Source organism: Pseudophryne corroboree, chromosome 11 (assembly GCF_028390025.1).
Source record: "Pseudophryne corroboree isolate aPseCor3 chromosome 11, aPseCor3.hap2, whole genome shotgun sequence".
Taxonomy (NCBI): Eukaryota; Metazoa; Chordata; class Amphibia; order Anura; family Myobatrachidae; genus Pseudophryne; species Pseudophryne corroboree.
The window spans coordinates 235632795-235660574 of record NC_086454.1 but is presented as its reverse complement, the minus strand read 5'-3'; the positions used below and the strand labels follow the sequence as shown (position 1 = coordinate 235660574).

At 45.1% G+C, this 27780-nt stretch overlaps 1 protein-coding gene across 2 annotated transcripts in view; it reads left to right on the top strand.

Moving 5' to 3' along the window:
- The window catches only part of CHD9 (chromodomain helicase DNA binding protein 9), a 575583-nt gene that overhangs the window by 343329 nt on the left and 204474 nt on the right, over positions 1-27780 (top strand). For both annotated transcript variants that reach the window (XM_063945309.1, XM_063945308.1), the window contains exons 6-12: positions 10090-10158; positions 10243-10298; positions 20795-20912; positions 23139-23225; positions 23346-23483; positions 25192-25313; positions 26380-26623. In XM_063945309.1, coding sequence (XP_063801379.1) covers positions 10090-10158; positions 10243-10298; positions 20795-20912; positions 23139-23225; positions 23346-23483; positions 25192-25313; positions 26380-26623 — 834 coding nt within the window. The remainder of the gene's footprint in view (positions 1-10089; positions 10159-10242; positions 10299-20794; positions 20913-23138; positions 23226-23345; positions 23484-25191; positions 25314-26379; positions 26624-27780) is intronic.

The following is a 27780-nucleotide window of genomic DNA, read 5'->3' as shown; positions in this document are numbered from 1 at the left end:
TTAAGCTGTGTTGTATTGATACAATGGTTTTGTAATGTGGCCTTATTCAGATGGTGTCACTGAGGGGTTGCAACTATATAATGTCACTTGGGCATTGTAGGTCCACATATATGACAGTGAGCAGACTAAGGGAGGATTTGAAACCAACGGGTTTGGACTTCTGATTGCAGTCTATAAAAACAGTATTTACCATGCATTGGTTTTGACTGTCTTTGGCAATCCGAAGTCGATACGATTTCAAACACCTATACTCCAGCAGATCAAATACAAACCCCCTTCAAATCCATAACCAGCCCGGTACCTCTCAGCTTAGGCTGGTATTGGAAAATAATGGTAAAAACTGCGTGGGGTTCCCTTTATTTTCTGATAACTAGCACCTGGCTGAAACAGATAGTGTGGGATCCCCCTGCCTTAATGGCAACAAACCCCAAACTGGTCAGTCGATGACTCGAATCCATAGGGATTTGCTATACCTCCCTCCCTTTTTTATTTTTGACCATTTATACAATTTTTATAGTAACAAAGCCTGCACTGATCATATGCACAGCTTGCCCTGTCATATTATTATTATTAGTATCCACACTCCCGTTGTAGGGAGTGTGGAATAGAAGACAGTCTCTAAGTAACAGAAGGAAAAGCACATGAGGGGATAGGGCCTTACTCGTGAGAGCTTGCATTCTGAAGGGGTCTATAAGGTCCATAAAGTGAAGCTTAATAATTAGATAGAAACATAGAATTTGTCGGCAGATAAGAACCACTTGGCCCATCTAGTCTGCCCCTTTTTTTTTTTATATATATTATTTTTATCTCTAACATTATTTGATCCTTATTTCTTTGTAAGGATATCCTTATGTCTATCCCATGCATGTTTAAATTGCTCTACTGTCTTAGCCTCTACCACCTCTGATGGGAGGCTATTCCACTTGTCCACTACCCTTTCTGTGACATAATTTTTCCGCAAATTTCCCCTGAACCTCCCCCCCTCCAGTCTCAGTGCATGTCCTCGTGTCCTATTGCTTCTCTTCATTTGGAGAATGTTTCCCTCCTGGACTTTGTTAAAACCCTTGATATATTTGAAAGTTTCTATCATGTCCCCCCTTTCCCTTCTCTGCTCCAAACTATACATATTGAGATTTCTTAGTCTTTCTGGGTATGTTTTGTGATGTAGGCCATGCACCATTTTAGTTGCCCTCCTTTGTACAGTTTCTAATGTATTAATATCCTTTTGAAGATATGGCCTCCAGAACTGAATACAGTATTCTAGATGAGGCCGTACCAATGACCTATACAGTGGCATTATTGCTTCTTTCTTTCTGCTGCTGATTCCTCTCCCAATGCAGCCAAGCATCTGACTAGCCTTCCTCATTGCCTTGTTACATTGCTTACCTGCCTTTAAGTCATCTGAAATAGTGACTCCTAGATCCCTTTCCTCCTCAGTAGTTTCCAGTATAGTGCCATTGATACTGTATTTAGCTTTAGGATTTTTGAGACCCAAGTGCATGATTTTGCATTTTTTGGCATTAAACTGTAATTGCCAGACTCTTGACCATTCCTCTAGTCTACCTAGATCCTCAATCATTTGTTTTACCCCACCTGGTGTGTCTACCCTGTTGCATACCTTTGTGTCATCTGCAAAAAGGCATACTTTCCCTTTAATGCCATTTGCAATGTCACCAATGAAGATATTAAAAAGCACTGGTCCAAGTACAGATCCCTGGGGTACTCCACTGGTAACATTTCCCTCCTGGGAATGCACTCTATTTACCACAACTCTCTGTTTTCTATCCTTCAACCAAGATCTTATCCATTCAATAATCCTAATATCCAATCCCAAACTTTCAAGTTTATTTAGCAGTCTGCGATGTGGAACTGTGTCAAAAGCCTTACTAAAGTCTAGATAAGCTATATCCATGGCTCCACCTTTATCCATCACTTTAGTCACACAATCGAAAAAGTCAATAAGATTTGTTTGACATGATCTCCCCCCAGTGAATCCATGCTGTTTGGGATCCAGTAAATTGCCGGATTTGAGATAATCTACAACTCTTTCTTTTAAGAGTGTTTCCATCAATTTCCCTACTACTGATGTAAGACTCACTGGTCTGTAGTTGTTTGCCTCTTCCTTGCTTCCACTTTTGTGTAAAAACATTGATTTTTGCTCTGGTGTTCTAAAGTCTGTTTTTGGATCGCTTTGCCATTGGTTTTGCCTTTTAGTAAATGGTGTTTCTCTAACGTCCTAGTGGATGCTGGGGACTCCGTAAGGACCATGGGGAATAGACGGGCTCCGCAGGAGACATGGGCACTTTAAGAAAGAATTTAGATTCTGGTGTGCTCTGGCTCCTCCCTCTATGTCACTCCTCCAGACCTCAGTTTGAATCTGTGCCCGGACGAGCTGGGTGCTGTTCAGTGAGCTCTCCTGAGCTTGCTGTAAGAAAGTATTTTGTTAGATTTTTTATTTTCAGGGAGATCTGCTGGCAACAGACTCCCTGCATCGTGGGACAGAGGGGAGAGAAGCAGCCCTACACTCTGAAGCTAGGTCCTGCTTCTTAGGCTACTGGACACCATTAGCTCCAGAGGGATCGTACACAGGATCTAACCCTCGTCGTCCGATCCCAGAGTCGCGCCGCAGTCCCCCTCGAAGAGCCGGAAGACAGAAGCCGGGTGAGTATGAGAAGCAAGAAGACTTCGAAATCGGCGGCAGAAGACTCCGTTCTTCACATGAGGTAACGCACAGCACTGTGCGCCATTGCTCCAAACACTCCTCACATACTCCGGTCACTGTAAGGGTGCAGGGGGGGGGGCGCCCTGGGCAGCATATGGACCTCTGTTGGCAAAAGTACTCATATATACAGTTGGGCACTGTATATATGTATGAGCCCCCGCCATAAAGATATGTATTTTAGCGGGACAGAAGCCCGCCGTCGAGGGGGCTTCTCCCTCAGCACTCACCAGCGCCATTTTTTTCTCCACAGCTCCGCTGAGAAGAAGCTCCCCAGGCTCTCCCCTGCAGATCACGGTAGAAAAGGGTAAAAGGAGAGGGGGGGGGGGGGGGGCACATAATTAGGCGCTAAAAACACAATATACAGCAGCTACTGGGTTAACATTAAGTTACTGTGTTATTCCTGGGTTATATAGCGCTGGGGTGTGTGCTGGCATACTCTCTCTCTGTTTCACCAAAGGGCCTTGTGGGGGAACTGTCTTCAAAAAGGGCATTCCCTGTGTGTGTGGTGTGTCAGTACGCTTGTGTAGACATGTCTGATGAGGAAGGCTATATGGAAGCAGAGCGGGAGCAAATGAATGTGGTGTCTCTGCCGACAGCACCGACACCTGATTGGATGGATATGTGGAAGGTTTTAAATGATAACGTTAATTCCTTGCATAAAAGGTTGGAAAAAGCTGAAGCTTCAGGGCAGTCAGGGTCCCAACCCATGCCTGATCCTATGTCGCAGAGGCCGACAGGGTCTCAGAAGCGCCCACTATCCCAAATTATTGACACGGATACCGACATGGATTCTGACTCCAGTGTCGATTACGATGATGCAAAGTTACAGCCAAAATTGGCTAAATCCATCCGTTATATGATTATAGCTATTAAGGATGTGTTGCACATCACAGAGGAAACCCCAGTCCCTGACAGGAGGGTTCATATGTATGAGGAAAAGAATCCGCAGGTAACTTTTCCCCCCTCACACGAGCTCAATGAGTTATGTGGAAAGGCTTGGGAATCTCCAGATAAAAAACTGCAGATTTCCAAAAGGATTCTTATGGCGTATCCTTTCCCGCCAACGGACAGGTTACGCTGGGAATCCTCCCCTAGGGTGGACAAAGCTTTGACACGCTTATCCAAGAAGGTAGCCCTGCCATCACAGGATACGGCTACCCTCAGAGATGCTGCGGATCGCAAACAGGAGGTTACCCTGAAGTCCATTTATACACATTCAGGTACCTTACTGAGGCCGGCAATCGCGTCGGCTTGGGTGTGTAGTGCTGTAGCAGCATGGACGGATACCTTATCTGGGGAACTGGATACCTTAGACAAGGATACTATATTAATGACCCTGGGGCATATTAAAGACGCTGTCCTTTATATGAGAGATGCTCAGAGAGACATTAGCCTACTAGGTTCTAGAATAAATGCTATGTCGATTTCGGCCAGAAGGGTCCTGTGGACTCGGCAATGGACAGGTGATGCCGACTCAAAAAGGCACATGGAGGTTTTACCTTACAAGGGTGAGGAATTGTTTGGGGAGGGTCTCTCGGACCTGGTCTCCACAGCTACGGCTGGAAAGTCAAAATTTTTGCCATATGTTTCCTCACAGCCTAAGAAAGCACCGTATTACCAAATGCAGTCCTTTCGATCACAAGAAAACAAGAAAGTCCGAGGTGCGTCCTTTCTTGCCAGGGGCAGGGGCAGAGAAAAGAAGCTGCACAACACATCTAGTTCCCAGGAACAGGAGTCCTCCCCGGCTTCCACTAAATCCACCGCATGACGCTGGGGCTCCACAGGCGGAGCTAGGCCCGGTGGGGGCGCGTCTCCGAAATTTCAGCCACAAGTGGGTTCACTCCCAGTTGGATCCCTGGGCAATAGATATTGTGTCTCGGGGATACAAGCTGGAATTCGAAGTGATGCCCCCTCACCGATACCTCAAATCGGCCCTGCCAGCTTCCCCCTTAGAGAGGGTTAACTGCAATTCACAAATTGTATCTTCAACAGGTGGTGGTCAAGGATCCCCTCTTTCAACAAGAAAAGGGTTATTATTCGACCATGTTTGTGGTACCGAAACCGGACGGTTCGGTCAGACCCATATTGAATTTAAAATCCCTGAACATGTACCTAAAAAGGTTCCGGTTCAAGATGGAATCGCTGAGAGCGATCATTGCAAGCCTGGAAGGGGGGGATTTTATGGTGTCTCTGGACATAAAGGATGCATACCTTCATGTCCCCGTTTATCCACCTCATCAGGCGTACCTCAGATTTGTGGTACAGGATTGTCATTACCAATTTCAGACGTTGCCGTTTGGTCTCTCCACGGCTCCGAGAATATTTACCAAGGTAATGGCGGATATGATTGTACTCCTGCGGAAGCAAGGGTTCACAATTATCCCATACTTGGACGATCTCCTCATAAAAGCGAGGTCAAGAGAGCAGTTGCTGATCAGGGTAGCACGTTCTCTGGAAGTGTTACGGCAACACGGCTGGATTCTAAATATTCCAAAGTCGCAGTTGGTTCCTACGACTCGTCTGCCTTTCCTGGGCATGATTTTAGACACAGACCAGAAAAGGGTTTATCTCCCGATAGAGAAGGTTCAGGAACTCATGACACTGGTCAGGGTCCTATTAAAACCAAAACAGGTGTCAGTGCATCACTGCACTCGAGTCCTGGGAAAGATGGTGGCATCATACGAGGCCATTCCCTTCGGCAGGTTCCATGCGAGGACCTTTCAATGGGACTTATTGGACCAATGGTCCGGATCACATCTTCAGATGCATCGGTTAATCACCCTATCCCCCAGGGCCAGGGTATCTCTCCTGTGGTGGCTGCAGAGTGCTCACCTTCTCGAGGGCCGCAGATTCGGCATTCAGGACTGGGTCCTGGTGACCACGGATGCAAGCCTCCGAGGGTGGGGAGCAGTCACACAGGGAAGAAATTTCTAAGGTCTGTGGTCAAGTCAGGAGACTTGGCTTCACATCAACATCCTGGAACTAAGGGCCTTTTACAACGCCCTACGTCAAGCAGAGACCCTGCTTCGCGGTCAACCAGTTCTGATTCAGTCAGACAACATCACCGCTGTGGCTCATGTAAACCGACAAGGAGAAACTACAGAGGTATTGCGCCAGGTCAAGAGACCCTCAGGCGATAGCTGTAGACGCCCTGGTGACACCGTGGGTGTTCCAATCGTTCTATGTATTTCCTCCTCTTCCTCTCATACCCAAGGTGTTGAGAATCATAAGAAAAAGAGGAGTGATAACAATACTCATTGTTCCGGATTGGCCAAGAAGGTCTTGGTATCCAGATCTGCAAGAAATGCTCACAGAGGACCCGTGACCTCTTCCTCTAAGAGAGGACTTGTTGCAACAAGGGCCCTGTCTGTTCCAAGACTTACCGCGGCTGTGTTTGACGGCATGGCGGTTGAACGCTGGATCCTAGCGGAAAAAGGCATTCCGGATGAGGTCATTCCTACGCTGATAAAGGCTAGGAAGGACGTGACAGCTCAACATTATCACCGTATATGGCGAAAATATTCCAGCTGGCCCGTTTCCTTCACTTCCTACAGTCAGGAGTGACTTTGGGCCTAAAATTGGGTTCCATTCAGGTCCAGATTTCGGCCCTATCCATTTTCTTTCAAAAAGAGCTGGCTTCTCTACCTGAAGTTCAGATGTTTGTGAAGGGAGTGCTGCATATTCAGCCCCCTTTTGTGCCCCCGGTGGCACCTTGGGATCTTAACGTGGTGTTGAGTTTCCTGAAATACCGCTGGTTTGAACCACTCAAAACGGTGGAATTGAAATATCTCACGTGGAAGGTGGTCATGCTACTAGCATTGGCTTCGGCTAGGCGTGTGTCAGAATTAGCGGCTTTGTCACATAAAAGCCCCTATCTGGTTTTCCATGCGGATAGAGCAGAGTTGCGGACCCGTCCACAATTCCTGCCAAAAGTGCTTTCATCTTTTCATATAAACCAACCTATTGTGGTGCCTGTGGCTACTACTGACTTGGAGGATTCCGAGTTGCTTGATGTGGTCAGGGTTTTGAAGGTTTATGTAGCCAGAACGGCTAGAGTCAGGAAAACAGACTCTTTGTTTATCCTGTATGCTTCCAACAAGCTTGGTGCGCCTGCTTCAAAGCAAACTATTGCTCGCTGGATCTGTAACACGATTCAACAGGCTCATTCTGCGGCTGGATTGCCGCTGCCAAAATCAGTTAAGGCCCATTCCACTAGGAAGGTGGGCTCCTCTTGGGCGGCTGCCCGAGGGGTCTCGGCATTACAGCTGTGCCGAGCGGCTACTTGGTCAGGTTCAAACACTTTTGCAAAGTTCTACAAGTTTGATACCCTGGCTGAGGAGGACCTTGTGTTTGCTCAATCGGTGCTGCAGAATCATCCGCACTCTCCCGCCCATTTGGGAGCTTTGGTATAATCCCCATGGTCCTTACGGAGTCCCCAGCATCCACTAGGACGTTAGAGAAAATAAGATTTTACTTACCGGTAAATCTATTTCTCGTAGTCCGTAGTGGATGCTGGGCGCCCGTCCCAAGTGCGGACTTCTTCTGCAATACTTGTATATAGTTATTGCTGCAATAAGGGCTATGTTATTGTTGCATCAGGGTTGAACTGATGCTCTGTTGTTGTTCATACTGTTGACTGGGTAAGTTTATCACAAGTTATACGGTGTGATTGGTGTGGCTGGTATGAATCTTGCCCTGGATTTCCAAAATCCTTTCCTTGTACTGTCGGCTCTTCCGGGCACAGTTTCTCTAACTGAGGTCTGGAGGAGGGACATAGAGGGAGGAGCCAGAGCACACCAGAATCTAAATTGTTTCTTAAAGTGCCCATGTCTCCTGCGGAGCCCGTCTATTCCCCATGGTCCTTACGGAGTCCCCAGCATCCACTACGGACTACGAGAAATAGATTTACCGGTAAGTAAAATCTTTAAAAAAAAAAAAAAAGACCAAAATATCAAACTCTACCTTTTAGTAAATATACTCCATAGTCAAGTTTTCCAGGTCAACCAGCAGGTGCACAGGTGTATTCATTGCTCACAGACACATTTTAAAAGATCTACAGGTGGAGCTAATTATTTCACTTGTGATTCTTTGGGGAGATCTGGAAAACGTGAACTGTTAGGGGTACTTGAGGACCGAGTTTGGTAACCACTGCTTTAGAGGGGATCCGGTCTGAAGATCGACAGTATCTAGGTCGACAATGTTTAGGTCGACCACTATAGGTCGACAGTCCCTAGGTCGACATGGATGGAAGGTCGACAGGGTTTCTAGGTCGACATATGCTAGGTCGACATGTGCTAGGTCGACAGGTCTAAAGGTCGACATGAGTTTTTCAGATTTTTTTTCTTTTTTTGAATTTTTTCATACTTAACGATCCACGTGGGCTACGATTGGAACGGTAAAGTGTGCCGAGCGAAGCGGTAGCGGAGCGAAGGCACCATGCCCGAAGCATGGCGAGCGGACGCGGTGCACTAATTTGGGATCCCGGTCACTCTACGAAGAAAACAACACCAAAAATAAATAAATCCTCATGTCGACCTTTAGACCTGTCGACCTAGCACATGTCGACCTAGAAACCCTGTCGACCTTCCATCCATGTCGACCTAGTGACTGTCGACCTATAGTGGTCGACCTAAACATTGTCGACCTAGATACTGTCGATTTGATGAACCACACCCACTTTAGACAGTCGCAAACTTTTTGCTAAATGCCAGCAATGTATTTGATCCAGCAGTAGAATACAGTGCTTTTAAATGTTTGACTATAATCTGAAAAGCATATGAAGTGCGAAAACTCATGTAACAGCAATATGTAAAGGTAATGGTAGGTGGCGCCACCGTACTGCGATGTCTTGGAAATTGCTAGACCGGTCTCAGTTGTAATCTGACATCTTGTGAGTCAGTGTGAACACCGGCTAGGCTGCTCATGGCAAGGCGACGTGAGTTACTAGAGTTCGAACGAGGCATGATGGGTGCCCGACAGATGGAAATTCCATTTTTTAAGTTGTGCGGACATTCAGCATTTCTAAATCTGCAGTGTCATGTTTGAACCGGGAATACCTCATACAAGGCATTACCACCCACCGTGGACAGCTCAGTGGACAGCCACGAGTGCTTAACCACTTAACTGACTAATATTCGTTCCACAAACTGCTCAGAAATTGTGACTTCATATTTTCAGCGCCAACTGCTACCTGTAGCATCCGGGAGTCAAGAGGGAAGGTAAGGGACTGTATTTTAACATTCCCCAGCTGCTGCTAATGTATGACCGATGAGCACTGATCGGCAGCACGGCAGGCACAGATGTGAGGGAACCAGGAGGTCCCTGTGGAAATCGATAGCTGCATAAAGATTTTCTTCCTGAAACCACACCAGGATGAGCTTTCTGACTGGTCGCATCAGATACGACCATGTCAGGGAAAGCCCATCCTGGTCTGGTCATATCAGATGCGACCATGCCAGGCAAGTGGTTAATGATTGTGGCCAGCGACGTCTGGCCAGAAATGTCCGTGGTAACAGACAAGCGATATTAGCTCAAATCCGATCCACAGCCAATGCAGGAGGTATCCGACTCATATACAGCAGGTCAGTACAGAGTGTTTTAGCTTTCATGGGATATGGGAGCAGAGGACACACAAGAGTGTCCCTATTAACACTACGACACTGGACACAATGCCTCACCTGGGCTTGCGGCGTCACTAATTGGACCCAGGAGGACAGGCAACATGTGGTGTGGTCCGATGAGTCACGGTTCCAGTTGTTTGGGGCTGATGATAAGGTTCGGGTGTGGCACATCCCCATGAGGCAATGTTCCCCAGTTGTCAACAAGGCACTGTGCAGGCTGTTGGTGGTTCCATAATGATGTGGGGTGTGTTCACATGGGTTGTGTCTGCTGGTACTCCTGAACACGTCATTGATCGGTAAATGCTGCATTGCAGTGCTTGGTGACCATTTGCAGCCCTTCATGGACTTTTTGGAACGATGGCATATTTAAACAGGTTAAGGCATTGTGTCATCAATTCCATGTTGTCCAGAATTGATTCAAGGAGCTTTCTGGAGAGTTCCTCCAAATAGTGTGGACACAACGTTCACCCAACATGAACCCAATTAAGCAGAGTTATGGGACGTGGTGGAGAGGTACATTCACACCTAATATCCTTCACCTACAAATATTAGGGAGCTGTGGGAAGCTATCCACATGGCATGGGTAAACATCTCTCCAGAGGTTTCGTCGGGCTAGAGGGGCTCTTGCTCAATACTAGGCACATATCCCATGACTTTTGACAGTTCAGTGTAGATATTTGTATTAAAATGTGATTGTTATTAGCAGCATGACAGTGGGTGTAAACGATGCTTATACTTTTTCCTCAGGAGAACCCCAGTGAAGAAGATGCTGCCATTGTGGATAAAATATTATCTTCAAGGACTGTAAAAAAAGAGGTAAGGATCTGCAGTATTTCCTGATGTTGTGGGCCTGTCCAGTTTTCAGCAAGTTATACAATATTATCTACATTTTCGTTTCAGACTCAGTCCGGGATGTTGGTTGACGTGGAAGAATTTTATGTTAAGTACAAGAACTAGTAAGTACAGTAATATTTCTTCATTACTTTTTCTCTCAATATTTATTTTGTTGTATGTGGACATTCATTGGTTTTGGGCTTGAGAATTCCATTGCTTTTTACAGGTGAAACTCAGAAAATTAGAATATCGTGCAAAAGTTCATTTATTTCAGTAATTCAACTTAAAAGGTGAAACTAATATATTATATAGACTCATTACATGCAAAGTGAGATATTTCAAGCCTTTGCTTGTTATAATTTTGATGATTGTGGCTTACAGCTTAAGAAAACCCCAAATCCAAAATCTCAGAAAATTAGAATATTACATAAAATCAATAATAAAAGGACTTTAAATACAGAAATGTCGGCCCGCTGAAAAGTATAATCATGCATATGTACTCAGTACTTGGTTTGGGCCCCTTTTGCATAAATTACTGCCTCAATACGGCGTGGCATGGATTCTATCAGCCTGTGGCACTGCTGAGGTGTTATGGAAGACCAGGATGCTTCAATAGCGGCCTTCAGCTCTTCTGCATTGTTCGGTCTCATGTCTCTCATCTTTCTCTTAGTAAAGAAAGTTTTCACACATGAAAGATAGCGCTCACCAAATACCATACAAAGATAGGTGTATAAAAACTAATAGATTTCATTCACCCTTAATGGGATGTAGATCTTCATAAGATGGTAAATAAAAATTCACTCTAGGAGTTCCTTGAATCGACCCAATATTCGGATAGAATGGACGGTATCCCAGGAAAATCTGAAAAGATAAGTGCCTCTTTCCCCAGTGGAATTGGGATTGGAATATGAGGCACCATTAAACACGGACCATAGTGTAGTACTTTTTTTAAAAACACGCACTGGTTTTAATGCACAGATAAAACTTGCAAGAAGTTAAAAGAACAAAAGCATGTCATATTAGACTCCATAGGACAACACAGATGGTATATCACCCAGAGATTCCCTGCAGCCCCAGCAGATAGCGATGGAAGATGTGCACAATCTCTCCAAGTGTCCAGTAGAATGCAGGGTGGCAAAAGATGATTGTGTCCAAAATGTCCCAGGGTCAGTCACAAATTAAAAGCAAGAGCCACGCTTAACGCGTATCGGACCATATGTCCTTCATCAGAAGTGTGGTTTACTGGCTCCAAAGAAGTGCTTTTAAACCCCATTCAATAAGGGTCCTAGCTGTATCCAATAATGATCCACTGAGCGCGCTCCGGGCAGCGCACATGCGCGATCATTACCGGAAACCGGAAGTCGTCGGTTTGGGTCACATGCGTTACAAATGCCCGGACGTCGGACATTCGGCTTCCTTACACCCACACAGTGGATATCCTTGCTGTTCACATGCGTTCCACTGACCAGGAAACGCAATAGGCCGTCATAATATCTTCTTATGACACTATTCCTTTTATATAAAGTCCCATATCAGATGTAATAGAGAAGTCCCGGACTTATATCAATCCAAATATATGACCCATAAAAAGAAAAAAGAAAATAGCAATGTAAATATACAATACAAGACAATATAGGGAATAAATATTAAAGTGGGTGAATAAACTAGGTAAGAAAACATTTAAGTTCAAATTCACCGTTGAGTCCCCTTGGACTAAGGGTACCCAAACGGTGTATGGACTTCATCTCAGCTTGAGAGAGTCTCTTATCTAAATCCATAGTTCTCCACTTTTGTTGAATAACTTGTATGCCCCAAAAATTCCTTAGTGCACATGTGTTGGAATTATGTACCCTTTTGAAATGTGAGGAAACACTGTGGGATTCAAGGCCCTTCCGAATATTATATACGTGCCCGGCCCACCTCACCTTAGCACTCCTTCCTGTTTTGCCAACGTAGGCAAGGCCACATACACATTCAAGCACATATATGATATTTTTAGTGTGGCACGTTATGAAATCCCGAATGGGATATACATGGCCATTCACAGTATATTCCGCAAATTTTCTCACTGGAACCTTGACAGTCTTACACATTAGGCAATCACCGCAACGGTGGAAGCCTTTGGTTCTTGTACTCTGTCTCAGTTCCATATCAAGGCTACTCCATACAAGTTGATTTTTAAGGGATTGAGACCTCCTATAAATAAAGGTTGGTTTATCAGGCAACAGGTCACCAATCACTGTGTCCTGTTTTAAGATGTTCCAGTTATTGATGAACACTTTTTCTATACCTTTGAAAGACCTGCTATACTGGCTGACAAAGGCCCATTTAAATCTTTCATCTGAATTAATGGGATTCAAGCGTATTTGATGTGTACCCCTTTTGTAGTAAACGGTTACAAAAGGGGTACACATCAAATACGCTTAAATCAGCTAGGAAAAGGGTGGACAAGGTAGATAGGTCCCAATTACTCGCAATTAAGGAGAAACCCATTAATAAAAGTACTACACTATGGTCCGTGTTTAATGGTGCCTCATATTCCAATCCCAATTCCACTGGGGAAAGAGGCACTTATCTTTTCAGGTTTTCCTGGGATACCGTCTATTCTATCCGAATATTGGGTCGATTCAAGGAACTCCTAGAGTGAATTTTTATTTACCATCTTATGAAGATCTACATCCCATTAAGGGTGAATGAAATCTATTAGTTTTTATACACCTATCTTTGCATGGTATTTGGTGAGCGCTATCTTTCATGTGTGAAAACTTTCTTTACTATTGTTGCATTTCTTGAAGTGTGGCGTTCATCTCTATTTACACTTGATACAGCTGCACTCTAAGTTTTATTGTACATATCATTGAAAACATCTGTCACAACATTCTCATCTTTCTCTTGGCGATGCCCCATAGATTCTCTATGGGATTCAGGTCAGGCGAGTTTGCTGGCCAATCCAGCACAGTAATCCCACGGTCATTGAACCAGGTTTTGGTACTTTTGGCAGTGTGGCCAGGTGCCAAGTCCTGCTGGAAAATGAAATCAGCATCTCCATAAAGCTTGTCTGCTGAAGGAAGCATAAAGTGCTCTAAAATGTCCTGGTAGACGGCTGCATTGACTCTGGACTTAATAAAGCACAGTGGACCAACACCAGCAGTTGACATGGCTCCCCAAATCAACACAGACTGTGGAAACTTCACACTGGACTTCAAGCATCTTGGATTGTTTCTTTCTTCATACTCTGGGACCTTGGTTTCAAAATTAGATGTAAAATGTACTCTCATCAGAAAAGAGGACTTTGGACCACTGAGCAGCAGACCAGTTCTTTATTTCTTTAGCCCAGGTAAGATGCTTCTGATGTTTTTTGTTGTTCAGGAGCGGCATGACAAGAGGAATGCGACATTTGAAGCCCATGTCCAGGATCCGTCTGTGTGTGGTGGCTCTTGATGGACTAACTCCAGCCTCAGTCCACTCCTTGTGAAGCTCCCCCACACTCGCCTGACCTGAACCCCATAGAGAATCTATGGGGCATTGCCAAGAGAAAGATGAGTGAGATGAGACCGAACAATGCAGAAGAGCTGAAGGCTGCTATTGAAGCATTCTGGTCTTCCACAACACCTCAGCAGTGCCACGGGCTGATAGAATCCATGCCAAGCCGCATTGAGGCAGTAATTCACGCAAAAGGGGCCCAAACCAAGTACTGAGTACATATGCATGATTATACTTTTCAGCGGGCCGACATTTCTGTATTCAAAATCCTTTTTTAATTGATTTTATGTAATATTCTAATTTTCTGAGATTTGGGATTTGGGGTTGTCTTAAGCTGTAAGCCGCAAACATCAAAATTATATCAAATAAAGGCTTGAAATATCTCACTTTGCATGTTGCAAGTCTATATAATATATTGGTTTCACCTTTTAAGTTGAATTAATGATCTTTTGCACGATATTCTACTTCACCTGTATATAGCTATCACCAATCCTGAGATTCAACTCATGGCTGAGGACTACTTAAACACTGTCAGTGTTGATTTAAAATATTTTGACAAATTCTTACATCTGGCTTAAGCGGGGTATACACTATCCGATAAATCTATCAATTCGATAAACGCTCCGATCAGACAGTGATTATCGGATTGGTGAGCACCCGTACACACTGAGCTCATTGCTTCCTTCAGATCTTTTCAATGGGATCAGGAGGTCAGGGACGCCTGCACCAGATCTCGGCCTCCTGTTCTGACCATTGCAAGATCATTTGAAGTCGTTGATTGGCTGATGCTCCTGCATACACGCTAAATTAGATAGTGTGTACACGGCTTTATATTGTGTCCTATTAACTAGCATCCTGTTTCAGCGATGGACGCAGTGTACACTGTATCTTTGGACGCAGCTGCTGAATGTAAGTATGCTAATGCTGCAGGGGCATCTAGTGTAAATGGACACTTTTTGTTTTCTTCTGTGATCTGCTGCTGCGTCGTCTGATGGTGCAGCATCTGATCACCTGTGCAAACATTTGCTATCTGAGTAACTCTCAGGTTACGCAGGATGGCCACTGTTTTCACTCAGTCGGGGCCAGGAAATCTGTGTCAGAAGACAAAGACCATAGCCTTGGCACTCCCATCACCCATCCTCCCCCCCCCCCCCCCATTTTTGGGAATGCACCCAGCGCCCCCAAACGGTTAGAAGTATTAGGTACTTTGGAAGCTGGTAATTTGCTGGCAGAGAGAGGTTCCTTATAATTAATCAGAATTATCAATGCTTATTATGGACACCTAAAGCAGTGTTCACAAAATGCAGGTATCCATCCTGCCCTGGAGTAGTGAGGTGACATGTGGAAGTGACATATGGAGGGAGACATGGGTGTGGAAAGACTTTTTTCGGATTCCTTTTATATTATGTTGCACATACACTTTCTATCACTCCATTAAATCTAATTTCTCTAACGTCCTAAGTGGATGCTGGGACTCCGTAAGGACCATGGGGAATAGCGGCTCCGCAGGAGACAGGGCACAAAATAAAAGCTTGAGATATCAGGTGGTGTGCACTGGCTCCTCCCCCCATGACCCCCCTCCAAGCCAGTTAGATTTTTGTGCCCGGCCGAGAAGGGTGCAAACTAGGTAGCTCTCCAGAGCTGCTTAGAATAAAAGTTTAGTTAGGTTTTTTTTATTTTCAGTGAGTCCTGCTGGCAACAGGCTCACTGCATCGTGGGACTAAGGGGAGAAGAAGCGAACTCACCTGAGTGCAGAGTGGATTGGGCTTCTTAGGCTACTGGACGTTAGCTCCAGAGGGACGATCACAGGTTCAGCCTGGATGGGTCACCGGAGCCGCGCCGCCGTCCCCCTTACAGAGCCAGAAGAGACGAAGGTCCGGTGAAAGCGGCGGCAGAAGACATCCTGTCTTCAAGACTAAGGTAGCGCACAGCACCGCAGCTGTGCGCCATTGCTCTCAGCACACTTCACACTCCGGTCACTGAGGGTGCAGGGCGCTGGGGGGGAGCGCCCTGAGACGCAATATAACACACATATACCTTAGCTGGCAAAAGAAATACATCACATATAGCTCCAGGGCTATATGGATGTATTTTTCCCCCTGCCATTTTACACAAAAAAGCGGGAGTTAAGGACGTCGTGAAGGGGCGGGGCCTATCTCCTCAGCACACTGGCGCCATTATTCCCTCACAGCTCCGCTGGAAGGACGGCTCCCTGATTCTCCCCTGCAGTACTGCATCTGATTCAGGGTAAAAAAGAGAAGGGGGGGCATTTTGGCAGCAAATAACTAGATTAACAGCAGCTATAAGGGATTAACACTTATATAAGGTTATCCCTGTATATATATAGCGCTGGGTGTGTGCTGGCAGACTCTCCCTCTGTCTCTCCAAAGGGCTAAGTAGGGTCCTGTCCTCTATCAGAGCATTCCCGGTGTGTGTGCTGTGTGTCGGTACGCGTGTGTCGACATGTATGAGGAGGAAAATGAGGTGGAGGCGGAGCAGTTGCCTGTGTTAGTGATGTCACCCCCTAGGGAGTCGACACCTGACTGGATGATTGTGTTTAAGCAATTAAGTGATAATGTCAGCAATTTACAAAAAACTGTTGACGACATGAGAAAGCCGGCAAATCAATTAGTGCCTGTTCAAGCGTCTCAGACACCCTCAGGGGCCCTAAAACGGCCGCTACCTCAGTGGGTCGACACGGATCCAGATACAGATACTGAATCTAGTGTCGACGGTGACGAGACAAACGTAATGTCCAGTAGGGCCACACGTTACATGATCACGGCAATGAAAGAGGCATTGAACCTTTCTGACACTACAAATACCTCAAAGGCGGGTATTATGTGGGGTGTGAAAAAACTGCCAATAGTTTTTCCTGAGTCTGAGGAAATAAATGAGGTGTGTGATAAAGCGTGGGTTTCCCCCGATAAAAAAACAGCTAATTTCTAATAAGTTATTAGCACTATACCCTTTCCCGCCTGAGGTTAGGGCACGGTGGGAAACACCCCCTAGGGTAGATAAGGCGCTCACACGTTTATCTAAACAAGTAGCGTTACCGTCCCCTGATACGGCCACCCTCAAAGAACCAGCTGATAGGAGGCTGGAAAATATCCTGAAAAGTATATACACACATACTGGTGTTATACTGCGACCAGCAATCGCATCAGCCTGGATGTGCAGTGCTGGAGTCGCATGGGCGGATTCCCTGACTGAGAATATTGATACCCTGGATAGGGACAATATTCTGTTAACTATAGAACATTTAAAGGATGCATTGCTATATATGCGTGATGCGCAGAGGGATATTTGTACCCTGGCATCAAGAGTAAGCGCAATGTCCATCTCTGCCAGAAGAGCATTATGGACCAGACAGTGGTCAGGGGACGCAGATTCCAAACGGCACATGGAAGTATTGCCGTATAAGGGGGAGGAGTTATTTGGGGCTGGTCTAACAGACCTGGTGGCCACGGCAACGGCTGGAAAATCCACCTTTTTACCCCAGGTTACTTCACATCAACAGAAAAAGACACAGTCTTTTCAAACTCAGTCCTTTCGTTCCCATAAGTACAAGCGAGCAAAAGGTCACTCTTTTCTGCCCAAGGGCAGAGGAAGAGGAAAAAGGCAGCACCATGCAGCCGCTTCCCAGGAGCAGAAGCCCTCCCCTGCTTCTGCCAAGTCTTCAGCATGACGCTGGGGCTTTACAAGCAGACTCAGACACGGTGGGGGCCCGTCTCAAGAATTTCAACGCGCAGTGGGCTCACTCGCAAGTGGATCCCTGGATTCTACAGGTAGTATCACAGGGGTACAAACTGGAATTCGAGGCGTTTCCTCCTCATCGGTTCCTGAAGTCTGCTTTACCAAAGTCTCCCTCCGACAGGGAGGCAGTTCTGGAAGCCATTCACAAGCTGTACTCCCAGCAGGTGATAATCAAGGTACCCCTCTTACAACAGGGGAAGGGGTATTATTCCACACTATTTGTGGTACCGAAGCCGGACGGCTCGGTGAGACCAATATTAAATCTAAAATCTTTGAACACTTACATAAAAAGGTTCAAATTCAAGATGGAGTCACTCAGAGCGGTGATAGCGAACCTGGAAGAGGGGGACTATATGGTGTCGCTGGACATCAAGGATGCTTATCTCCACGTCCCAATATATCCTTCTCACCAAGGGTACCTCAGGTTTGTAGTACAAAACTGTCATTATCAGTTTCAGACGCTGCCGTTTGGATTGTCCACGGCGCCTCGGGTCTTTACCAAGGTAATGGCCGAAATGATGATTCTTCTACGAAGAAAAGGCATCTTAATTATCCCTTACTTGGACGATCTCCTGATAAGGGCAAGAACCAAGGAACAGTTAGAAGTCGGAGTGGCACTATCTCAGGTAGTGCTAAGTCAGCACGGATGGATTCTAAATATTCCAAAATCGCAGCTGATTCCAACGACACGTCTACTGTTCTTAGGAATGATTCTGGACACAGTCCAGAAGAAGGTGTTTCTCCCGGAGGAGAAGGCCAGGGAGTTATCCGAGCTAGTCAGGAACCTCCTAAAACCAGGACAGGTCTCAGTGCATCAGTGCACAAGGGTCCTGGGAAAAATGGTGGCTTCTTACGAAGCGATTCCATTCTGAAGATTCCATGCAAGAACTTTTCAGTGGGATCTACTGGGAAAATGGTCCGGATCGCATCTTCAGATGCATCAACGGATAACCCTGTCGCCTAGGACAAGGGTGTCTCTCCTGTGGTGGCTTCAGAGGGCTCATCTACTAGAGGGCCGCAGATTTGGCATTCAGGATTGGATCCTGGTAACCACGGATGCCAGCCTGAGAGGCTGGGGAGCAGTCACACAGGGAAGGAATTTCCAGGGCTTGTGGTCAAGCATGGAAACATCTCTTCATATAAACATTCTAGAACTAAGGGCCATTTACAATGCCTTAATTCAAGCAAAACCTCTGCTTCAGGGTCAGGCGGTGTTGATCCAGTCGGACAACATCACGTCAGTCGCCCACATAAACAGACAGGGCGGCACGAGAAGCAGGAGGGCAATGGCAGAAACTGCAAGGATTCTTCGCTGGGCGGAAAATCATGTGATAGCACTGTCAGCAGTGTTCATTCCGGGAGTGGACAACTGGGAAGCAGACTTCCTCAGCAGACACGACCTTCACCCGGGAGAGTGGGGACTTCACCCAGAAGTCTTCCACCAAATTGTAAACCGTTGGGAAAGACCAAAGGTGGACATGATGGCGTCACGTCTAAACAAAAAACTGGACAGATATTGCGCCAGGTCAAGGGACCCTCAGGCAATAGCAGTGGACGCTCTGGTAACGCCGTGGGTGTACCAGTCAGTGTATGTATTCCCTCCTCTGCCCCTCATACCGAAAGTATTGAGAATCATAAGAAGGAGAGGAGTAAGAACTATACTCGTGGTTCCGGATTGGCCAAGAAGGTCTTGGTACCCGGAACTTCAAGAGATGCTCACGGACGAACCGTGGCCTCTACCTCTAAGACAGGACCTGCTACTGCAGGGGCCTTGTCTGTTCCAAGACTTACCGCGGCTGCGTTTGACGGCATGGCGGTTGAACGCCGGATCCTGAAGGACAAGGGCATTCCAGAAGAAGTCATCCCTACTCTGGTAAAAGCCAGAAAGGAAGTAACCGCAAAACATTATCACCGCATTTGGCGTAAATATGTTGCGTGGTGTGAGGCCAAGAAGGCCCCTACACAGGAATTTCAACTGGGTCGTTTCTTGCATTTCCTGCAAACAGGACTGTCTATGGGCCTAAAATTAGGGTCCATTAAGGTTCAAATTTCGGCCCTGTCGATATTCTTCCAGAAAGAACTGGCTTCAGTACCTGAAGTTCAGACATTTGTGAAAGGGGTGCTGCACATACAGCCTCCTTTTGTGCCTCCAGTGGCACCTTGGGATCTCAATGTTGTGTTGAGATTTCTAAAATCACACTGGTTTGAACCATTGTCTACGGTAGATTTAAAATATCTCACGTGGAAGGTGTCGATGCTGTTGGCCTTGGCTTCAGCTAGGCGTGTGTCAGAATTGGCGGCTTTATCATGTAAAAGCCCTTACCTAAATTTTCATTCTGACAGGGCGGAATTGAGGACTCGTCCTCAATTTCTACCTAAGGTGGTTTCTGCATTTCACATGAACCAACCTATTGTGGTACCTGCGGCTACTAGGGACTTAGAGGACTCTAAGTTGCTGGACGTTGTCAGGGCCTTGAAAATATATGTTTCCAGGACGGCTGGAGTCAGGAAAACTGACTCGCTGTTTATCCTGTATGCACCCAACAAGCTGGGTGCTCCTGCTTCAAAGCAGACGATTGCTCGTTGGATTTGTAGTACAATTCAGCTTGCACATTCCGTGGCAGGATTGCCACAGCCAAAATCAGTAAAAGCCCATTCCACAAGGAAAGTGGGCTCATCTTGGGCGGCTGCCCGAGGGGTCTCGGCTTTACAACTTTGCCGAGCAGCTACTTGGTCAGGGGCAAACACGTTTGCTAAATTCTACAAATTTGATACCCTGGCTGAGGAGGACCTGGAGTTCTCTCATTCGGTGCTGCAGAGTCATCCGCACTCTCCCGCCCGTTTGGGAGCTTTGGTATAATCCCCATGGTCCTTACGGAGTCCCAGCATCCACTTAGGACGTTAGAGAAAATAAGATTTTACTTACCGATAAATCTATTTCTCGTAGTCCGTAGTGGATGCTGGGCGCCCATCCCTAGTGCGGATTGTCTGCAATACTTGTATATAGTTATTGTTACAAAAAATTCGGGTTATTATTGTTGAGCCATCCTTTCAGAGGCTCCTTTAAATTTATCATACTGTTAACTGGGTTCAGATCACGAGTTGTACGGTGTGATTGGTGTGGCTGGTATGAGTCTTACCCGGGATTCAATATCCTTCCTTATTATGTACGCTCGTCCGGGCACAGTATCCTAACTGGCTTGGAGGGGGTCATGGGGGGAGGAGCCAGTGCACACCACCTGATATCTCAAGCTTTTATTTTGTGCCCTGTCTCCTGCGGAGCCGCTATTCCCCATGGTCCTTACGGAGTCCCAGCATCCACTACGGACTACGAGAAATAGATTTATCGGTAAGTAAAATCTTATTTTCCCTCTTTCAGCTCTTACCTCCACTGTGAATGGGCCACAGAGCAGCAACTGCTGAAGGATAAAAGGATTCAGCAGAAGATAAAACGTTTCAAGGTCAGACAGGCACAAAGGGCGCACTTCTTTGCTGATGTAAGTAATGAAACTCATTAATCTAATTAGGAAGCCTTTGTAAATCTGCCCATGTATGTTTACATAGCAGCGTTTCCTGATTGCCCAATCCACGTGTGCAGCAAGTAATCAATCGGCTGGATTACATTGTGCCCAATCAGTGCTGTCAATGGATACAGTTGGTCACAGTTTCTTAATTAAGACCACAAGTGGCATCTTTTTATAGTGTGTGTTGAGGGCTATCTAATACATAAACTGTCCATTTAGTAAGGGGAATGCCATCTAGTAATTGATTTGTGTGCATAAGAAGAAACCTGGTATAGAGCTACTGTATGTATATATTATGTCTGCAGAAGCCAGATGTACATTTAAATGTAAACCTTTACCCCTCCTTTTATTATTAGCTGTATCTCTTTTCTGTACAGGCATCTTAGCAAAAACCTGTATTATCAGTAATTGGAACATTATATGAAACATATAAAATGCATTGGTTGTTATTACCCTGGCATTCCAAAGACTCTTGATCAAAAAGTATATTGTCACCTTCCACTCCACTATCGCCCTATAACGCCCTTATTTTTAGAAGGACAGCGTCCTATGGGATCTCATACAGGTCAAAAAGCTATTGCACGATCCCTGTCCTGCAAATATGCCTCCATAGACCTAAAACGTAGATCAGCAGGGCTCAGTCCCCATTGATAAATCAATCTTGGGTTACACTGTTAGCACATAGAAATAATTCAGAAAAGGATGTAGAAACTGCTGTACCTACACAATTTCATGGAGTGACTTCTTATTGATCTTTCTGCTAACACGTTCCCTGCAGTAACTCCACTGCCAGTGCTTGTGGTACAGATTACAGGACACTGGGAAACATGGCTGCATAGGGCAGACACCGGTGCCGGAAGGAATCAAGTTACAGTAGCTGTATGTGGTAATGCAGCGTTACATGGGATTTCCATGGTCTGCAGCAATGAGAAGTTACATAAATAGGATTTCACTAGCCTGCCACTAGAAGCTGACAGAATGACAAGTTGCAGCTCAATTACAGCTGTAACATTGTTGGCTACCTTCCCTTTATGTAAAATAAATCTACAGCAACGCTCTCAAAAAAAAATACAGATGTTCTTAAAACATAATATAAGGATATTTTTAAGGTCACAGTATGTTTACAAAGTAGAAAATATTTAAATGCCTCTTAATGTACACTACCAGAATCTTGGTAAATCTGCCTTGCTGTGTTTCAATTACATACATAGGCAGGGAACAGATTGAGCTAGGGCAATCACTGTTACTAGCCGTTTTCTGTGGCCAGGGGAGGCTTAACAGATACAAGGAGGCTTTGACACTGGGACAGGTGTCTGTTATATGCTGCTTCCGGGTTGAGAGGAAGTGCGCTGTTATGGGAGGTGGGGTGCCGCTAAAGGAGATAGGGGGCAGAGCAGGGAAAAGGTGCTGCGACAGGGGTGAAATGGGGAGAATGTGCTGCTAAGGTGGCATGTATGGAAAATGTGCTGCTGTGGGGGTGGGAGGAGAGCGAGGATGTTACATCATTTAGGTGAGTAGTATTGCTCTGCACAGCACACACTTCTGTTCCAAATAGGGAAGTTTAAGCACTGTTGAGAGGCATAGGCCATAGCTGCTGAGAGGTTCCTCCTGTGAATGCTGCAAATGTTACCTGTTTTAAAAAGTTACCTTTTATTGTGAGTCCGTCAAATGATTACAATTTCCCAGTGTGGACTGTGGACCAAACAGTAGGCTGTGAATCCCTGGCCTTAAAGGTTTTCCACTTTTGTAAACCATGTGACTAAGTTATAGGGATGTATGAAGCCATAACTAAGAAGCCTGGAACACTAGAGATTACTGGCTTCTCTCCAAGTGGTATATTTACTAAAGAGCAGGTTTTTAAAATTGGAGATGTTGCCCATAGCAACCAATCAGATTCTAGCTATTATGTTCTAGATTGTGCTAGAAAAATGATAAGTAGAATCTGATTGGTTGCTATGGGCAACATCTTCACTTCTAAAAACACACACTTTAGCAAATATACCCATAGTCTCTCTTGTCATGTCTTCTAAGAATATAATTAAATTCTTATCCGTGATCTTTGCGTGTTATGGTTTGATTTAGCTGGGTTTGTTTTTATTTGAAATGTTTTCATTATAATGCTATATGTATTGATTGCCAAGTACTTAGATGGCCTATCTGATATCTACTTTTCTTGCTGTGCTTTGTTTTGATTTGCAGATGGAAGAAGAAATGTTTAATCCAGATTATGTAGAAGTAGATCGTGTGTTAGAAGTTTCCTTCTGTGAAGATAACGATACTGGAGAGGTATGTGTAAATTATATATGATATTTTAGTCAGCCACTATGGATAGAAATGGAATATATATTATGATGTGCCAGTGTTAAACAGTGATTTAACGTTGTGCTTTCCCCCCCACCTTTTCAGCCTGTTATTTATTATTTAGTAAAGTGGTGTTCACTGCCATATGAAGACAGCACGTGGGAATTGAAGGAAGATGTTGACCAGGGAAAAATAGAGGAGTTTGAGCAACTGCAAGCCATCCGACCTGATACTAGGAAAATGGTAAGGATATCCGTGAAAGTGCAAGTAAAAAAGATAAAGCGTTGATAACTATCTTGCAAACACTTTGGGAACGTTTCCAGACCTTTCAAGATATAAAGTTAAGATTTGAAGTTTTGAATATGAGGGGCTGCCTATCTCTTCCTACAATATTTGATTACAGAAGATGTCAGTGATGCCTGCATCCAGTTTTCTCAGGGTTATGAAAAATGTTGTTTATTTTAAATGTCACAAGATGCCATAAAGGGAGGCCAATCCCGGGCCTTTTTTTCAATCCCGGGTATCGGTATTGAAAAAGGTCAATCCCGGGATTGGGTGGAAAGCCCGCCCACCCTACACAAATACCGTCGTAGGTATGAGCAGGGCTCGCGGCTGCGAGGTGCAGTCTTGGTGGCCAGCGTCAGGCTCACTATCGTGGGTGGGATGGTCTACGGGCTGTGAGGTGCAGTCCAGTTGGCGCTGACGTCAGACTGCACAGCGTGACCTCTGACATCTCCTGCTGCGCAGTACACACTGCCGGGGGCAGGGGGAGCCGGAAGGAGGGAGTCGGGCAGCGTCTGAGCCTCCTGAGGATGCTCAACACTGCCCAGCATTAAAAAAAACAATGGGGCAGGTAAATCCTGCAATCCCCGGGATTGGAGCTTCCAATCCCGGGATTGAATCCCAGCCGTTTTTTTTTAGACTAAATCCCGGGATCCCGCCAATCCTGATTGCCATATTATAGTTGATTAAAACACTCTTTTTATGTAGTGGCCTTTTTTATATAGAGGAATTTAGTTTCACATACTTCCAAACTTTGTAACACGATGTCCGTAATGGAGTGTTGTCATGTTACAATGGGGCATAACCACTTTGCAGTGGGGCACTTTTGAAACTAAACTAATTTTGATAAATGCGCCACTAGCATAGTTAAACAAAACATACTTTCCCTCCACATACCTTCCCTCTTGCAGAATCAAGATGTTAAGATGGACATTTGGATTGTATGGTTTCCGGGGGAAAAAATGCATATTTGTATAAATATGTTCCTAAGGACAAGTTAGTTTTCAGGCATTGGTTACAAGAATTGCAAAATGAGACATAAGCTAACATTATAGTCAATTGTTGTACTTTGCACGTAGGTATTGCGTCTTTAATATATTTTCCAACTAAAGTTAATTCCCATTAATATTGCGCTGTCTGATTCTTAGAAAGGGACAACTTTTTACCAACCAGATTAATTTTTATCTATTTGCTCAAAATTAGTTATCCTGAAAGTATAGCAAGTTAATTCTGAGTTTTCTATTTATACACACCAGGATTTATTAAGTAATAATAATGCCCTTCCCACAAATAAAGCCTGACAAAGTCCACTCTTTTGTAATAGTCTATTTAATTAAATTGCTGTTTATTATGTGAATAACTTTATATGACCAATTTTAATCCTGCCAGTAAAAAAAACAATACAATGAGCCTCGTAATATAAAGGCATGTTGGCGCTGTGTATGGGTTTACAGTATTTTAGAGCAATGTAATCAGCACAGTCTAATCCAGACACTTCATAGGTTTATGTGCATTGTGCTTTGGTAAAGACATACAAGTGATTTCCAGTGTTTGTGATACTTGTGACCACTGGGTAGGTAACTCAAAATGTTATTTCATTTTATGTGATCTACTGTAGAAATACAATAGTTTAGTAGGCCTCTGACATAATTTACTCTTATTCTGCAAGGATCGACCACCTTCTAACTCTTGGAAGAAAATCCACCTGTCGCGGGAATATAAAACTGGTAATCAGCTCAGAGAATACCAACTGGAAGGGCTTAACTGGCTGCTTTTCAACTGGTATAACAGGTGATCTAACAATTACTTTTTCTCCTAATAGTATGAGATGGCAACTGAATTATTTACATTTAAATCTGTCTTTTTAATAAAATGTCTCTGGCTACTCCGACAATTTATTGCATTAGTGGGCCTGAGCAAACATCACATTATCTTACCCAATTAGCAAAACACACACAGTAATTTGCAACTTTATAGTCTAAAGATCGGATATGTAGAATTTAACCCACAACGTGTGTAGACAAATTTGAGACCGATATTCAGCAATCTGGTCACACTCCTTGTGCCTCTGTGTGCCCAGAATTAGGTTTGGCCCAGGGCTTGGACTAATAGGGTTAAAGTTAACGGTAATTTACAGATTTAACTGAGGGATTAATGTTGTGCTAAAGCTTGGTTATATGTAATATTGGGTGCAGAGTCAAAGCTCAATTAGGCAGATGTATTAAGCCTGGAGAAGTGATAAAGCAGTGATAAGTGCAAGGTGATAACGCACCAGCCAATCATCTCCTACCTGTCAGTTTACATATTGGAGCTGATTGGCTGGTACGTTATCACCTTTCATTTAACACTGCTTTAGCACTTCTTCAGGCTTAATACATCTGCCCCAATGTATGTTTCAGATTTAGCACTTAGGCTGATGTTAGATCTGTAATTCAAGGTGTGCAGGTGTGATTCAAGATCGAGGTCTGCATCAGACACTCTTTGAGGTTCTCTTCTATGCAGACTATAGAAAGTCTGATGTTCTTCCCAGGGCAATTTCCCTTTTTAAGTGGCCATGTGCCTATTTAAGTCCTGTGAAGATTTGGAAACTGTTGGTAGAATATTCTGCATGTGAGAACTGACATAAAAGGAATGTAGGGGGTTGTGACATCTGGCATTATATAAGACGGCATTTGGGATATGAGCAATCTCTGGAATGTAAATGAGAATATATCGCAGGAGTGTGAGAAGCTGATACTAGTATTGGATAGAAACTAAATGTACAGGTCCTATAATAGCGTAGGAGGGAAGTTTAGCTGAAAGATGTTGCGAATGAACTCTCTTATACACAGCCAGTGAATGTTTCTCCCCGTCACAGACGGAACTGTATTTTGGCAGATGAGATGGGCCTGGGTAAAACTATTCAGAGTATCACATTCCTTCATGAGATATTCCTGGCCGGGATCCATGGCCCGTTCCTCATCATCGCTCCACTTTCCACCATCACTAACTGGGAACGAGAGTTTCGCACTTGGACAGATCTCAATGTGGTTGTGTACCATGGCAGCATGATCAGCCGACAAATGATCCAGCAATATGAGATGTATTTTCGGGACTCCCAGGTATGGCTTCCTATTGAGAGCACCCAACAGGTCAGATTTAGCAGAAAATTACAGAACAATGAATCTGCTCAGTGTTCAGTTAATAGAAAAAAACACATCAGTAAAGTAGCTAAATAAAACTATAATTATTGTTGGTATTATTAATAGTATTTCTCATACGTCCTAGAGGATGCTGGGGATGCTTCAAGAACCATGGGGTATAGACAGGATCCGCAGGAGTAATGGGCACTTTAAGACTTTAAAAGGGGTGTGAACTGGCTCCTCCCTCTATGCCCCTCCTCCAGACTCCAGTTAGATTCTGTGCCCAGTGAGACTGGATGCACACTGAGGAGCTCTCCAGAGTTTCTCAGAAAAAAGACTTTGTTAGGTTTAGTATTTTCAGGGAGACCTGCTGGCAACAGGCTCCCTGCATCTTGGGACTGAGGGGAGAGAAGCAGGACCTACTTCTCTGAGTTCAAAGGCTCTGCTTCTTAGGCTACTGGACACCATTAGCTCCAGAGGGTCCGATCATTTGGTGCGCCTAGCTGCTCGTTCCTGGAGCCGTGCCGTCACCCCCCTTGCAGAGCCAGAAGATAGAAGCCGGGTGAGTATTAGAAGATCAGAAGACTTCAGTGATAGCAGAAGACGGCTTGTTGAGATACCGCGCTGCGCGCCATGCTCCCACATTCATAACTGCACTGCAGGGCGCAAGGGGGGCGCCCTGGGCAGCATTAATTCTCAATTTAGCCACTGGCAGAAAGAGTATAACGTGCCTGGGCACTGATTACAGACCCCCGTCAATATAAAAAAAAATGAAATTAAGCGGGACTGAAGCGCCCCGTTAAGTGGCCGTGGCTTAGCCCTCACAGCTCTAACCAGCGCCATTTTTTCTTCACAGAAGCTGCAGAGACGCTGAGCCTGGCCTCCCACACTACTGTACAAGTAACAGGGTGCAAAACGGGGGGGCACAAGAGATTTGATGCTAATTATTGGAATGTAAAAGCGCTAGCAGGTCTGGGCAGTATTTTACTCGCTTCAGAACCGGGATAGGTGCTGGGTTGTGAGCTGGCAGAACTCCCTCTGTGTTTCTCTAACAGGCTTCGGTGTGGGTCTGTCTCCTATATCCCCAGTGTGGTTGTGGGTGTCGGTACGTGGGTGTCGACATGTCTGAGGCTGAG